Here is a 13,856-nt window from a genome sequence, read left to right as displayed (position 1 = left end):
AGAGAGATAAAAGTACTCGCTTATATCGTCCTACCTTCCTCATACTTTCCTATCGTCGTGGCTTCTGTTGGTATAGTCATCGATTTTTTCTCGCCTACCTCTTCTCTCTCTTTTTCTTTTTCTCTTATTTTCATTCACCGATCTTCTGTGTAAAAAGATCTACGTATATATGTATGTATATATGTATGTAAATATGTATGTAAATATGTATGTATTATATGTATGTTGATACATCTCGTTGAAGATCGCGATATCTTAGTATATACTTGCATATTTAATTTATTTGTTTTTTCAATTTATATCATTTTTTGTTGTTGTTTTCTTTAGAAAAACATAATGTTTTTTTACAATCAACGAAATTCTTGTCGGTTTAGCATTTATCATATAAGATAAAAGGGATAGGTGTTTGAAATTAATTATGTTTATGAATATCTATGGAAATATTCTTCAGTAATGATATGTTCAAATGAAACATTTTGCTATTTGATAATATTTATTTTCATATATTTATATGTAATTAAAAGTCAGAATCTTAAGATTGATAATTGAAATAAATGAAATGAACACACACACACACACAAATGAATATATATATATATATATATATATATATATATATTATATTATATTATAAACGTCATTAAATTATGAAGATAAATATACTCGTGTTTCTCTTCGTTACTATGTTCATTATAATAATTAACTTTACGTAATATGTTTTACTGTAAAATTAAGAGAAAGAAAGAACGATAATAAAGAATAGAAAATTTCGATGAATTTTTCATCAACTTTTTCAAAATAAACAAAAATTCAATTTATCCTTGCGTGTTAGTTTTTTATTTTTTTTTTTACGAACAATTAGACGCTAGAAACTTGACTCGTTTATAATAAGGAGAGAAAAAGAGACATCAACGAGAAATGAAAATAAAACGAAGAATTTGTAATCCAGAAATAATACGCGGAAAGAAAATAAAAAAAAACATATGCTACATAATACGCAGAGACTTGCACCAAATTCGCCAGAAATTTGCATAGGACCGAAGTAAAGTACTTTTCGTGGAAAAGAATAAATTATCTTACGAGGTAATTAGAATTTTCCTGGATACGGTTTTCATTACGTGCCCGTAAACGTACGAATTTTCTTTAATATTAGCTACCGCATTCTTTTCTTTATTCCTTTCGTGAAATTGTTTTCTTCAATACTCAAGCGGTTTTATAAAATAAAAAGTCAACGAATGCATTTAAGTAATGTTATCGTTAGGTATTCATAAATGTTTCAATATAGTATGTAACTTTAAAAATATATTAAATATATAAATGATTAAGTTTAGAAACCGTCTGAAAAATTCTAAAGTAAAAGAATAAAATAAAATGAAAAATTTTGGTAAAATCAAATTGCGTCTTTATAATATCGTAGAAAAAAATTGTGTTCACTGTCGTATTCCCGATAAAAGATTTAATTACAATATTCCGTGCAGCCGTCTGGTCGTAAATGGAAAGGAATTTGAAGTGAGAGAAGGAGAGAGAGAGAGAGAGAGAGAGAGAAGAGAAAAATGAAGACTAAAAGAGGATAGGAGGAAAAAAGCTATAGGAAAAAATGGAAAGTAAAAAGAAAAGGCACATGTGGTAGATTCCGCAGCAGCCACCATGCGGTCGTTGCTCGGATAGGTGAATTGCGGACCGAACAGTACCACTAACCCCACCACCACTACTTCGATGGATGAAAAATGTGTAATTTTTATTAATTGTACCTTTATTAATTTCCGGCTCCGTTTAACTAGCTTTACCGGAGATCGCTGTTATATATAGTATAGAAGTGAGAAATCTAGTTGAGAGAATACAGATAGAGACAGAGATAGAGAGAATAGAGATGCAGCGAGATATATATATATATATATACATACACATACATATACATGTACATATATACCGATAGCGTATAGTCGGGGGTGTTAAGGGAGAAGGGAAATGGTTGGTTTGCTACGCGGTGCACCACCGAGTCCTGCACCACTTCCGCATATATGTATATTACATGTATATACATATGTACATATATACATGTACATATATATGTATATATATATATATAGAGAGAGAGTATCGTAATAGTTATGCATATATACTAGCATTTGGTAGTAATAGGTGTGCGTGTGAATCCTTCTCCGCCCTGCGTTCCATCCTCTTCCCTCAAACGCACAGATGTGTCCATATTCGCGTTAACGTGAGTCTTATCGCGTGTACGATATATTATGTGACCGCTTATTTAGACTTATGATAAGACATAGGTATTCTATGCTGTTGAATAAATATGTATCAACTGGAAACCATCTTCATTAGGAGTAATGAAGAATATGAAATAATTAATAAGTTTTTAAATGATATTGATATGATATGATATTTGGTAGACCAGCTAGTATTCTTGTTGAATTTACAATAAAAATCCGTAGGAACTTTTTGAGTAACTTAATACAACAGATCTAGTGATAATAGTTCTAACGATAACAGTAATCTCAAATCTGTAGGACACTTGAAACTTGTGATTGTGTGTGTGTGTTTGTGTGTGTGTAAGATAGACATTTTAACTCAAATCATCGTATTATTTTTCGTTGATTTTGATGTATACTTTAAAATACAACGACAGTATATAACCATAGTATATGCACATTATGTAGACCAGACGAAAACGGTATACCCACAAGGTGAATCGTAACGCCGCCACCCGTAGAGGAGAGACCGTCAACTACGTTACTCGCTTTGTGCTTCCCGATGCACCCAATGCACCCGATGCATGCTCGTGAATAGGCATGTGAACGCGTGTGTGTGTTTATATATAGACAGAGGGGTTATGTCTGTGGTTGTACGTATGACGCGCGGATGCGGCTACATAGTCGACATATGTGCCACGCGACAGTATCGTGTAATTACCTCTCTCTCTCTCTCTCTCACTCTCACATGTATATACTACCTTTCGATGCACTACTTTGTTTACGTGGTGTATAGGTTCGCTTGGGTATTACACGTCACATACATATATACATACCAGTATACACATGTGCATATACATAAATGCATCTATGTATACATACCTGTATATATAGTAATGCGAATTTCTCTCCCTCTCTCTTTCTCTCGGAACGTGTATATATATATATATATATATATATATATATAGATGTGTGTATGTGTGTGTGTGTGTGTTACTGAGAACGGCCCTCGACCCGCGTTAGACTTACGTCGTAGGTTATGTATGTACCACAGCATCCCTTTCGTATCGCATACTATATCGTTGCTTATTTTTAATATTGATATACATACATAAATGCACACATAACAGCAGACAGAGCAGGTGAGCGGCCCTTAGAAATTCTGACGCGTTGAAATCCCTGAAAGTAGGGATTCCAGCAGAAGTATGTCGAATCTCTTTCCTTCTTTTCTTGTTTCGAACATAAATTATGGATCGATATAAGAGTGTTTTTGTGCTTAGACGAAATCTTCATTCGTTTTATTCATCTTCTGATACGGTGAGAAAATGATTATGCCTGTTTATTTTGTTTGTTTACAAGTATACATATAGATAAATAATATTGTCTATCATACTTAAAATAAAATAGAATTAATTGAAAAAAAATACGTGTTTTTTGTTGTTGTTGACGTTTATGAATATAATTGAGTTCACGAGTTAATCTTGAAAATGTCGACTAACGATCAGTATATATTTATTCGTTTATCCATATATTCATTTCGTCTCGCATTATATTCGCGATATAATAAATTACATATCGAGACGGATTACCCTCGAGTTTGCAATCGTACTGTGTAGACTCGCGAGAGGCGACGTATCTTCAATACTCTTAATCTCCGAGCTTTCCTGTAATCTCGAGCTGTACAACACACAAGGAATTCATGGATCGCCGAATTCGGTTCTCGATACGAGATTTTCCCAAGAACGGTTCATCCACACACACGCACACACACACACACACATATATAGGGGACATAGACATAGGTGTATAGATACACATATGGATAGGTCTACAAGCATAGAGGTTTATCCTGGTAAGCTTAAGTCATCGTGAAATCGGTCGCATAGCAAGGATGCTACTCCTCGGTGGAGTAGTCCAGAACTTTTGCTGGTGGACCGACGTTTACGTCCATCTTTCGCATAGTTACGAAATGTCACTGACCAATCGTTCGAGATATTCGAAAGCAAATAAATCGGCTCTTCCTATTCGATTCGACGAGAACGCGAGATCGCTTGGAAGGATCTTCGACGATTCACTAGTTGACGAACTTTGGACCTTTCTCTCCATACCCTTTCTTTCGCTCCTACCCTTCAATTCAATCCCCCTCAAGCCCGTTCGAGGAATTATTTCGAAGCGTGGAGCATCGTCCTCCATCGAATTAACTCGAGTACGTTCCACTTTCGTTCGTTCGTTTATTCGTTCGTTCGTTCGTTTATTCGTTCATTCGTTCTTTCCTTGTATTATTTCCATCCTCTTTTATCCTTGCCTCTTGTTGCCTTCTTTTCACCCCCTCTTTGCAACGTCCATACGTTTTCCCAATTATTCTTCTCCTCTTTGTCACTCGTCCTGCGTCGTTTCCCTCTTACCCTTTTTCTAACCTTTTTAAACTCCGTCGTTCTCTCTTATACCATGGAAGTACCTGTATAACGTTACCAGTAATTTAATAACGACCGAAAGGACCCGGTAAGCGAAACCGGAAGTTCACGCAAATGAGGAAACCTCACCGTGGTGTCGAGCAATAGAAGAGGAAGGAAGAGGGTCTGCGGAAACAGGGGTGGGATAAGAAGGAGGAATCCAAGTCACGAGTCTCCTCGACCATTGTCGAACGGTGTAATTTTCACGTGCGCGCTTTCTATTGAATCTGCATAACGAACTCGATATCCGATATGAAGGATACACGTGATGTGGCGATCGGGAAACGGGGAAAAGGGCTTACCGATTCTCGGGTAACCGGAAATCGATCGATCGAACGTCTCAACTCGAGATCACTTTTCGTTACGATCAGTAATTGTATTTTAGTCGACGTTGCTCTTTTGTATCTCTCTCTTTCTCTCTCTCTCTGCCATTTTTTTTCCTTTCCTTTTTTAACCGTGGCTTTGTCATTTTTATTTTGCAAACAATCCAATTGAAATTCTTTTCTTTCGCGATATTAATTTGTCGAGATTTTCATTGTAAGAAGAATATGGTTGCGTCAGGGTTGCTTTTATTGCTAGAACAGACAATATCCAAAGTTTTAGAAGAGCGTTTTCCAATCGTAAGATAATGAATTTTCCATCTAATACAGAATGCCTTGACACCGTGGACTATGTTCGATCTATTTTCGTAGTTTATATATTGCCAGTGTTTCTGACGTAATACCATATCGTAAACAGTCGCGTGATTTTCGTCAAAGGGAGGAATATACGGTGATGACGATAGGTCGCCATGAAACGGGACAGTAGTCCAAGGTCCTTTGGAAATCGGAATTTATCGACGTTTCACTTTCCTTACGAGCACGACGATTCTGATATATTTCGTTCATGCTTCTGACATACCGCTTTCCAATGGATTATTATATTCCTGTCAACGCTCGAATGATTTTCTAAAGGATTCTACCAAGTTTTGTTAGAAATGTGAATAAAATCAATATTTATTAATTGATGTTTTTTGACTTGCTTCTTCTTTCTAGATATAAAAGAAAATAGTAAAAAGGAATGAAAGTTTAGTCCTGATCGCACGATTTTCCGTTCGCCACGTAGCGGATTTGGAAATCCCTCAATTTGATGAATGGCCGTGGGTGGTCGTTGCAATGCGCGACGCTATGATTAATACTCGCCTAAAGCGTCCTCCGAGGGCGCCCTCCGAGAACGCCCTCCGAGAGCGCCCTCCAAGAGCGTCGCGACGTCTATTGCACCCTCTCTCTCCCTTTATCCTTTAATCTTTCCCTTTTTCAACCATTTCCTATACCTGTAAACATGAAAAAGAAAAGAGAATGAACGTTGCATACATCTTAAATCTGAACGTGATTTAGAATATTTCTGTAACCCTTTGATGACTATCAAAGAAATTTCTTTCATAAATTTCTTTCGGTAGTATCGATAATTTGAAAATGTTCACCCGGTTATAGTTGATTATCGTTACTTTTTTTGAGAATTTAAAATCCACCCCTAATAAAACCATTAGCACAGTTTCCAGGTCATTCTGTTCTTCGATAAGATTGTATTTTTATTCGCCTAACTAGATATTTCCATCAATCGTGTCGTTGGCATTTAGTTCGACGACCTGCGGGGATATGTAAGTAGATTATATAAGTATATATGCATGTATATACTTATAAACGTCAAATATTTCTACTTCCTGTTGTCCAGTCATTCAAGCTCTCGATTCACTAAATCATTTTCAGATCGACGAAAAAATCAATAATTGACGTTGTAAAGGTTTTTTTTTCCCGAATATAATTCACAACCTAAATACATGCACACGCATACACACATATGCACAGACTTTATTTTATATAAATACTTGCTATACCAATGTTCTCTAAATGTTGATTGTACAAAAGCATAGATAGTAAGTAAAAGAAAAAGTTGTTCTCTTTCCGTACATCGAGAAATAGAAAGATCCATAGTTAGGATAATACCTAGCAGGTATAAAACAAAAAAAAAAGCATAAAAAATAAAAAAATGAAAAAGACGGGGAGGAATAAATCGTCATAATCGCGAGGGCTCCCTTTGGACGCACGTACGCGTTCGAGTTTCGGATTAACCTCCGTCGATGTCCGTCGACGTGCAGTTGGCGGAGGATGGGAATAGAAGGGGGAAGGGAGAAAGTTCGTAGGTGGTAGCATCGCTATTCCAACGCTTCTCTTCCATCCCTTTTTAGCTCATAATCGGTCGCCCTCTCTTCTACGTGCACCAGCTTCCCTCCTCGTCCCTTCTTCCTTCTCCATCGTTCGAATATAAAATATACACGTTGCTGGATATCCTGACTAGCTCTTTGTATATACACGGATCCGTGTATAGATTCGCGCATACTCCTATATGTCTCTCTACGTATGGGTCCTCGCGTGCAACGAAGAGAGAGGGAGAAATGGGAATGGGAAGGCATTGTGTTTATATGCATATCGGGAGGCTCCGACTCCCTTGTACTCCAACTCGGCGTTTTCCAATATTCGAGCCGAAACTCTCGACCGAAAAGCCCGGCCTTCGAATCCCAACGTTCTCCTCCTCCTCCTCCTCCTCATACTCCAAACCCATCCTCTCTTCCTCTTCCTCTTCCTCTTCCTCTTCTTCCTCTTCCTCTTCTTCCTCATCCTTTCGTTTCCACCCTCTCCCACTTTCAACCCGTCCGATTCTCTGCTCCGGTAACCGGTCAAAACTATCTCTTTCTCTCTACCACATACATACGTATATGTGTACACTTTCTATATATATATACTTATATACCTAGGTACGCTCCTTGTAAATCGAACCGTCATATTTGGACAAAATCGAACGTATCCTGCCTAAACGTTATTCCCTCCCAGCAGCTAGCTATCCACCTAGCTATCTACCTACCTACGGGTACTTGCTTTCTCTCCTTCGCATAGCCACCCACTCGAAACATTTATTATAAGCCTCGGCCTCGTCGGAAAGTATTATTCGTGCTATACGCGGGACCCACCGTCGTTTCTCGCATACGGTTCTACCTTTTCCAGCCAACGCCGGAGAGTTTCCCACCCCCGGATAATACCACGAAAAAGAGAGTGAGAAAGAGAGAGAGAGAGAGAGAGAGAGAGAGAGAGAGAACACAGACGAGTAAACCGTGTGCCAGCTGTATTTCTTTTCGACTTTTCCAAGCTTGGCTCTCTTACGACCTATAAACGATTCGTTTTAATTTTTCCAACCCCTTTATAGCTCCCACCTATATATCCGCTATTTCTTCTCTCTTTTTAATCATTCGATTTTATACAGAAAGTCATCTAAAACGTTCAACGAAAAAAGAAAAAGAAAACGAAAAAACAAAAAAGCTCTCGTATGAAAATTCTTTCTCCTTCTCTTTGGTGGTCCCTTTTTGCGACAGAATAAATAACTTGTAACGTCGTTAGAAAGAGAAGAGAAGATCGATAGGTCGATCTGCCGAGTGTCTCGTCAAGCGACCTTTTCGTGGCACCAACCGGGAATTCAAAGGACGCTGTCGACGATGTCTCCCATAAAAAAAACATCATATAGAGTAAGAGAGAGAGAGAGAGAGAGAGAGATAGGAGAGGAGGTTCTGTCCGAACTGACGCTAAAATTCTGGTTGGTGCCTAAAGGATTTTTATTCTTGATCTCTTATTCTCTCTCCTTCTCTCTCTCTCTCTCTCTTTCTCTCTTTATTCGGAATTGAAATAGTAATATGTTATTGGTAAGTCTTCCTTTTACATTGGCAGCGCCAATAAATGCTGTAGACAGGTTAACGAACCACGTACATGGCGTGTGAGATATCTCTGTGTCTTTTCAAGTTAGGACTCCAAGGGAGAGGAGAAAGGAATGTAGAAAAAGAACAGGGCAAAGGTACGAATAGGTGGATAGATAGACGGATAGATGGATGGATGGATAGATGGACGGACGGACGGATGGATGGATGGATGGATGGATGGATGGATGGATGGATGGATGGATGGGTGAATGGATAGATAGGTTGATATATAGATGGATGCAGAGATGGTCCTGTCGTAGTGGTTGTAAAGGGAGTCCAAGAGTACTGATAAATAGAAGAAAAAATATAAAAGAAAGATATAAATAAATAGGAAAAAGGTAGATAGAGTGGTTGGAGATGCAACAGAGGTGGTGGCATCGCTAAACTGTCGACTTGAAGCTTTTAATTCGCGATCAAAGGCACGTAACGGTCTGTCGGAAGCCTTTCGGCGGCGCCACTCTTTCCGACGTCAAAATTACTTTTAAAATTCCCTCTCTTCCCACTGTGGGGGTAGCACCGATCGGTACCCATTTCTCCTCTCTCTCTCTCTCTCTCTCTCTCTCTCTCTTTCTCTCTTTTTCACCAAAACCGTCCACTTCGAAGCTTTATAACGTGTTCGACGGATACGAGCCATGAAACGAATTCGGTCGTCGGCTAAGGAAAAAAGAGGAAAAACGAACGAACAGGTGGTTTCGTCAAAGGTAATCGACTCTCTTTCTCTTTCTTTCGGTCCTTTTATCCTCTGTCTCTGTCTTTTTCCATCATATCTATATACATAGACCCTCTCTGTACTACGATCGAATTCAATAACGAATAGCGAACGAATTTCTTCTTCTTCTTCTTCCCTAAGATAGACACGTTAAGGTTCTTCCCGATTAATCGTCTCGTTATTACAACCAACCTTCGCTATTTCCAAAAGAGAGAGAGAGAGAGAGAGAGAGAGAGAAGGGAGACATTTGAAAGATTTCTGATAATTAACGATCAAGTTTGATGGAGCTTGAGAGGTTCGATTACTTCTCGTAATGGTTTAAAGACCAGGACAAATTTCAGCAAATTTCTGCAAATTTCAAATGGAATAAGTCATTGCAAAATGTGTATTTTTATAAATAAAATATGTTTCAGGATTTTGGACATTACCAACTATCGACCATTCGGTCAGATTATTTGGAAACTTGATAAACGGATTCATAAAGAAAGAAAGTACGAAGGGCGAAGAAACAGCAGCAAATAATTATTTGTTCTTATAATTTTCTTATTTTCATTATGTTGAATATTATTTATTGGACAGATTCGTCACGAATAACAGAGAGAGATGCTTTGATAATAAACGAGAAGACGAAGATAAACGCGATTCTTTTCCCCCGTCCGTTACGAACTGAAAACTTGATGAGCTTGCACGCACTAACTATCTCTTCTTTTCAGGTGAAAAAGAAAGAAAAAAGAAAGAAAAAGGATCACCCGCGAGCATCGTTCGCGAGATAACACGAGTGTGATAGTATAGTTATTAATAGTAGTAGTAATAGTAGCAGTAGCAGCAATAGTAGTAGTAGTGGTTGCTTTTGGACTTTGACAAAAGCTCGCGAATCGAGATATCGAGTCGAACGCGAAGAGGAGAGAAGTTGCCCGGTGTGTTGTTGTTGTTGTCTCGCTCGACGATGCTCGAGGAAAAAGGGAAATGCATGAGAGAAAGAGAGAAAGAAAGAGAGTGAATGGGAGAGAGAGAAAGATAGAGAGAACGAAAGAAAGCAACACGAAACGACGGCAATGGTGTTCACCATGGTGTTCCTTCTCTATATGTGTATACACGATGCACCACTTACACATAGGTTTCTACAATTGGAACGTCTCCGCCTTCTTTTTTGCAGAGATGCTCGGTCCGCAGTTTCACGGATTGACGAGACAATGCTACTACGTAGCATCTTTTAGCCAACTCTAATTTAACGAACTACGGACTCTTCATATCGAACAACATCGAATACTTTGATTCGCGATGTATAAAATGAAAACAAAAAAAAAACAGAATTTTTAGGTACCACCTACTTCTCGTTCAGTTCTCGATCGATCTTGGTCACCCCTTTTTCTAGAGGAACACACGGCCAAAGTGTTTACGAACATTTCAATAACAGAATTAAAAAAAGGCAATTATGTAATTAAATATATATATATATATATATATTTTTTTTTTTTTTTTTTTTTTTAAATGAGAAGACAATTTTTGGAGAAAAGCTGAGATTAGTATGATGTACGTGATGTCTGTCGTACGATTTTTCTTGTAAAAATTGTCGAGTAAGCCTCTATTCGTAGTCAGTACACAACCTCGCGTTTATTACGTGCTAATAAATAAAAAGGAAAGAACAAAAAAATAAAACTGAGAGAAAGTGAGAAAGAAAGAAGAGAGATTTACTCTAGCGACAATGTACGGCCCCAAGGATCTCACTTGATTTTAAATGGAAAAAGAACAAAATCTATAAAAATAAACGAATAGAGTAAACAATGAGACGAGAGAAAAAAGACAAAAATTGACAGAGAAAGAGAGAAAGAGAGCTTTTGACCTTGTAAGCCGGCGTTTACTGATACGAGTAACAACGTTGTACATTTTACCTAACATACAAAAAGTTTAATGATAAATAAAGAAACATCGAAAAAGAGAGTACAAAGTACGATTGGTTAATAGAATTTTTATATAATACCTACGTGTTCCATTGAAATGAAAAGATTAGCAATTTTCAATTGAAATATCAAATTACAATTTAAATGAACAAAGTGTTGATCAAAATTGATGAAAACTTAAAAATGACGTGAAAGAAGATATAATAGGATTTCCGAAAGAATTTTAGCATAGATAAAAATTAAATTCTAAATTATTGTTGTTATAAACTTTGTAATATTTTTTTGTAGAAACAAAATAACCATTCTAAGCTTATCGAAAAGGATTAAAAAGAAAAAGACGCATCGTGGACGACGGCTTACAAGGATCGGCCGTTTGTCTCAGGGAAAGGGGGTGTACCAAATACGGGGGTGCTAGATGAACGTCATTCATGTTCTCCATGTAAAGGGAAATAAAGAAAAAGATCAAGAGAAATAGAGAGAGAGAGAGAGAGAGAGAGAGAGAGAGAAAGATAAAGAATGAAAGAATCGAGTGAATGATGAAGAGAGAAAGAGAGAGAGAGAGTTAAAAAAGGGGTTGGAGGGGACAGACATAGAGAGATAGAGACAAGGATAGAGGTTGGCGTAGAAAAAACTTACTTGAAGGAACGATAATGATTATAATAATGACGACGATTACGACGACGATGATAATAATAATAATAATAATAATAATAATAATAATAATAATAATAATAATAATAATAATAATAATAATAATAATGATAATAATAATAGTGATTTTAATGATATAACGACGACGATAATATTAATCAATAATAATAATAATAATAATAATAGGAAGCAGAAAAGCAGCTGGGGGAAGTAAGAAAAGAGAGAGAGAGAGAGAGAGAGAGAGAGAGAGAGATAATACATATATATATACGTATATATATATATATATATATGGATAAAAAAAGAATATTGTGGCTTATTTCGTTTCTCGTCAGCTCTCGAAAGGCCGTCGTCCGTCCTGACCCTACCAAATATGTTTTGCATTGCAGACTACCAGATGCGCAATGTTAACGTGAGATCGGTCAACTCTAAACGAAGGAAAACACCCTCCTCTTCCTGCTTGTGAGTCTCTCAGTTTCGGTGTTTCGTAATAATTCCACCTATGATAAACCACACATACTTATATTGTTCATTATAACCCGATTATACTTATGGCATTGTTTGTAATGGATCGAAACGTATTACATATATATATTATATTTATATATACATATACATGTGTACATATATATATATATATATATATATATATATATATACGCATATACAATAACCTCTGACCTTGCCTTTATAGTATATATATATATATATTTTTTTTTTGGAACGAAAAGTTGCGCGCGCATACGCGTATGCGTGTGTGCGCTTATTATATACATATACGCTCTCGTACACGTATGCATGCGCGTACGTATAATACTTATATACATATATATTTTGTCTTACACACACACACACACACACATACACACACACATTTAAACATGTATATTTACAAACTTGTATACTACTTTGTCGCTTGATAGTTAATATTATTTAATCTGTAACAATTTACAAATATATAATATAATATAATATATTATTTGACATTTTCTACACACGTCTTGTCTTTGCATAAAATTGTTCTTCCTTTAGTTTAATCATTTTCTAAAATTTCATTAACAGAATAAAAATATATTTATCTAATATTTTTCGCATTAATAGATAATATCTTCTTCATTTGTAATTCGAATTACCATTTTATTTCGAATGTACGTGAATTCGTGTTGAGATTGAAATTTCAATGATATAAGCCTTTAAATGTCGTTTAAATAATCGGGGAAATGTTTAAACCGAATTATCTATTATTATTCGAACGATATCAGTGATTAACCCCGTAGAGCCAATCACGAGTTTCGTAAAAAATCGATCGTGACTCGATTACGTGAGCATAATACGTAAACAACGTTTAAGTATATATGCATATATACATAGAGAAATATTAATACATAGAAATGAATAGATCGATCTATTGATCGATTCTTAAACCGTTTTTTCATTAATCGTTTCATTTTACATCTCACAGTTATTCCATTCTTTCTCTCTCTCTCTCTCTTTCTCTCTCTCTTTCTCTTGTGTGAAATACGATTTCAAAGGAAAGGGATGAAATATCTACACGAATGGGATGTCATGTCGGAAAGTTTGATTCTGTTTTTTCTTTTTTTTTTTGTCTTCTTTCCTTTTTCTACCCCTTTTTTTTGTTCCTCTTTACTCCATTTCCTCCCTCTCCCTCTCCTCCACCCTCTTTTCGATATCGAGCCGACGTAATATATATATATATATATTATATATATAATTTTCGTTCGAATGAGAAAGAACATTTGCAGAAAATGAATATAAAAGAAAAAAAGGATTATGGTAGTATTTGATGAACGATTAATCGTTAATCGTTAAATTAATTAAAAAAAAAAAAGGAAATGTTAGCAGACGTACGCTGCACGCGTTTCCCTTTCTTTCATTTTTTTTTTTTTTTTTTTTTTTTTTAACTGAATCGAACTCGATCGCTGTTAGTTCGAAACTAACCCAAACGAAGGATCTCACGTTGCCTTTCGCAGTAGAGGAATCAAGGATGTCCTGCGATTGCGGGCCTCATTCGCAGGACATTTTCCCTCGGGCATGTCGAACAATGTGAGATTCGCAATCGGCGAACGAGGATCGATTATTACTTTTATCTTTTCTTTTTTTTTTTTCTTCTTTTACTCTTTCCTTAGATTTTTC

General features: G+C 36.4%; 1 protein-coding gene across 4 annotated transcripts in view; it reads left to right on the top strand.

The window, feature by feature from the left end:
• Window positions 1-13,856, top strand: part of LOC107072970 (uncharacterized) — a 78,127-nt gene that overhangs the window by 39,022 nt on the left and 25,249 nt on the right. For 2 of the 4 annotated variants that reach the window (XM_089178842.1, XM_089178841.1), the window contains one exon: window positions 12,092-12,164. The exons of the other annotated variants lie outside the window; for them this stretch is intronic. In XM_089178842.1, coding sequence (XP_089034968.1) covers window positions 12,092-12,164 — 73 coding nt within the window. The remainder of the gene's footprint in view (window positions 1-12,091; window positions 12,165-13,856) is intronic. 4 annotated transcript variants of the gene reach the window in all.

This window comes from Polistes dominula, unplaced genomic scaffold, assembly GCF_049000335.1.
Source record: "Polistes dominula isolate Pdom_NZ unplaced genomic scaffold, Pdom_raw_medaka contig_18, whole genome shotgun sequence".
NCBI classification, from domain to species: Eukaryota; Metazoa; Arthropoda; class Insecta; order Hymenoptera; family Vespidae; genus Polistes; species Polistes dominula.
The sequence above is the reverse complement of the archived record's forward strand: the minus strand, read 5'-3'. Positions and strand labels throughout refer to the sequence as shown.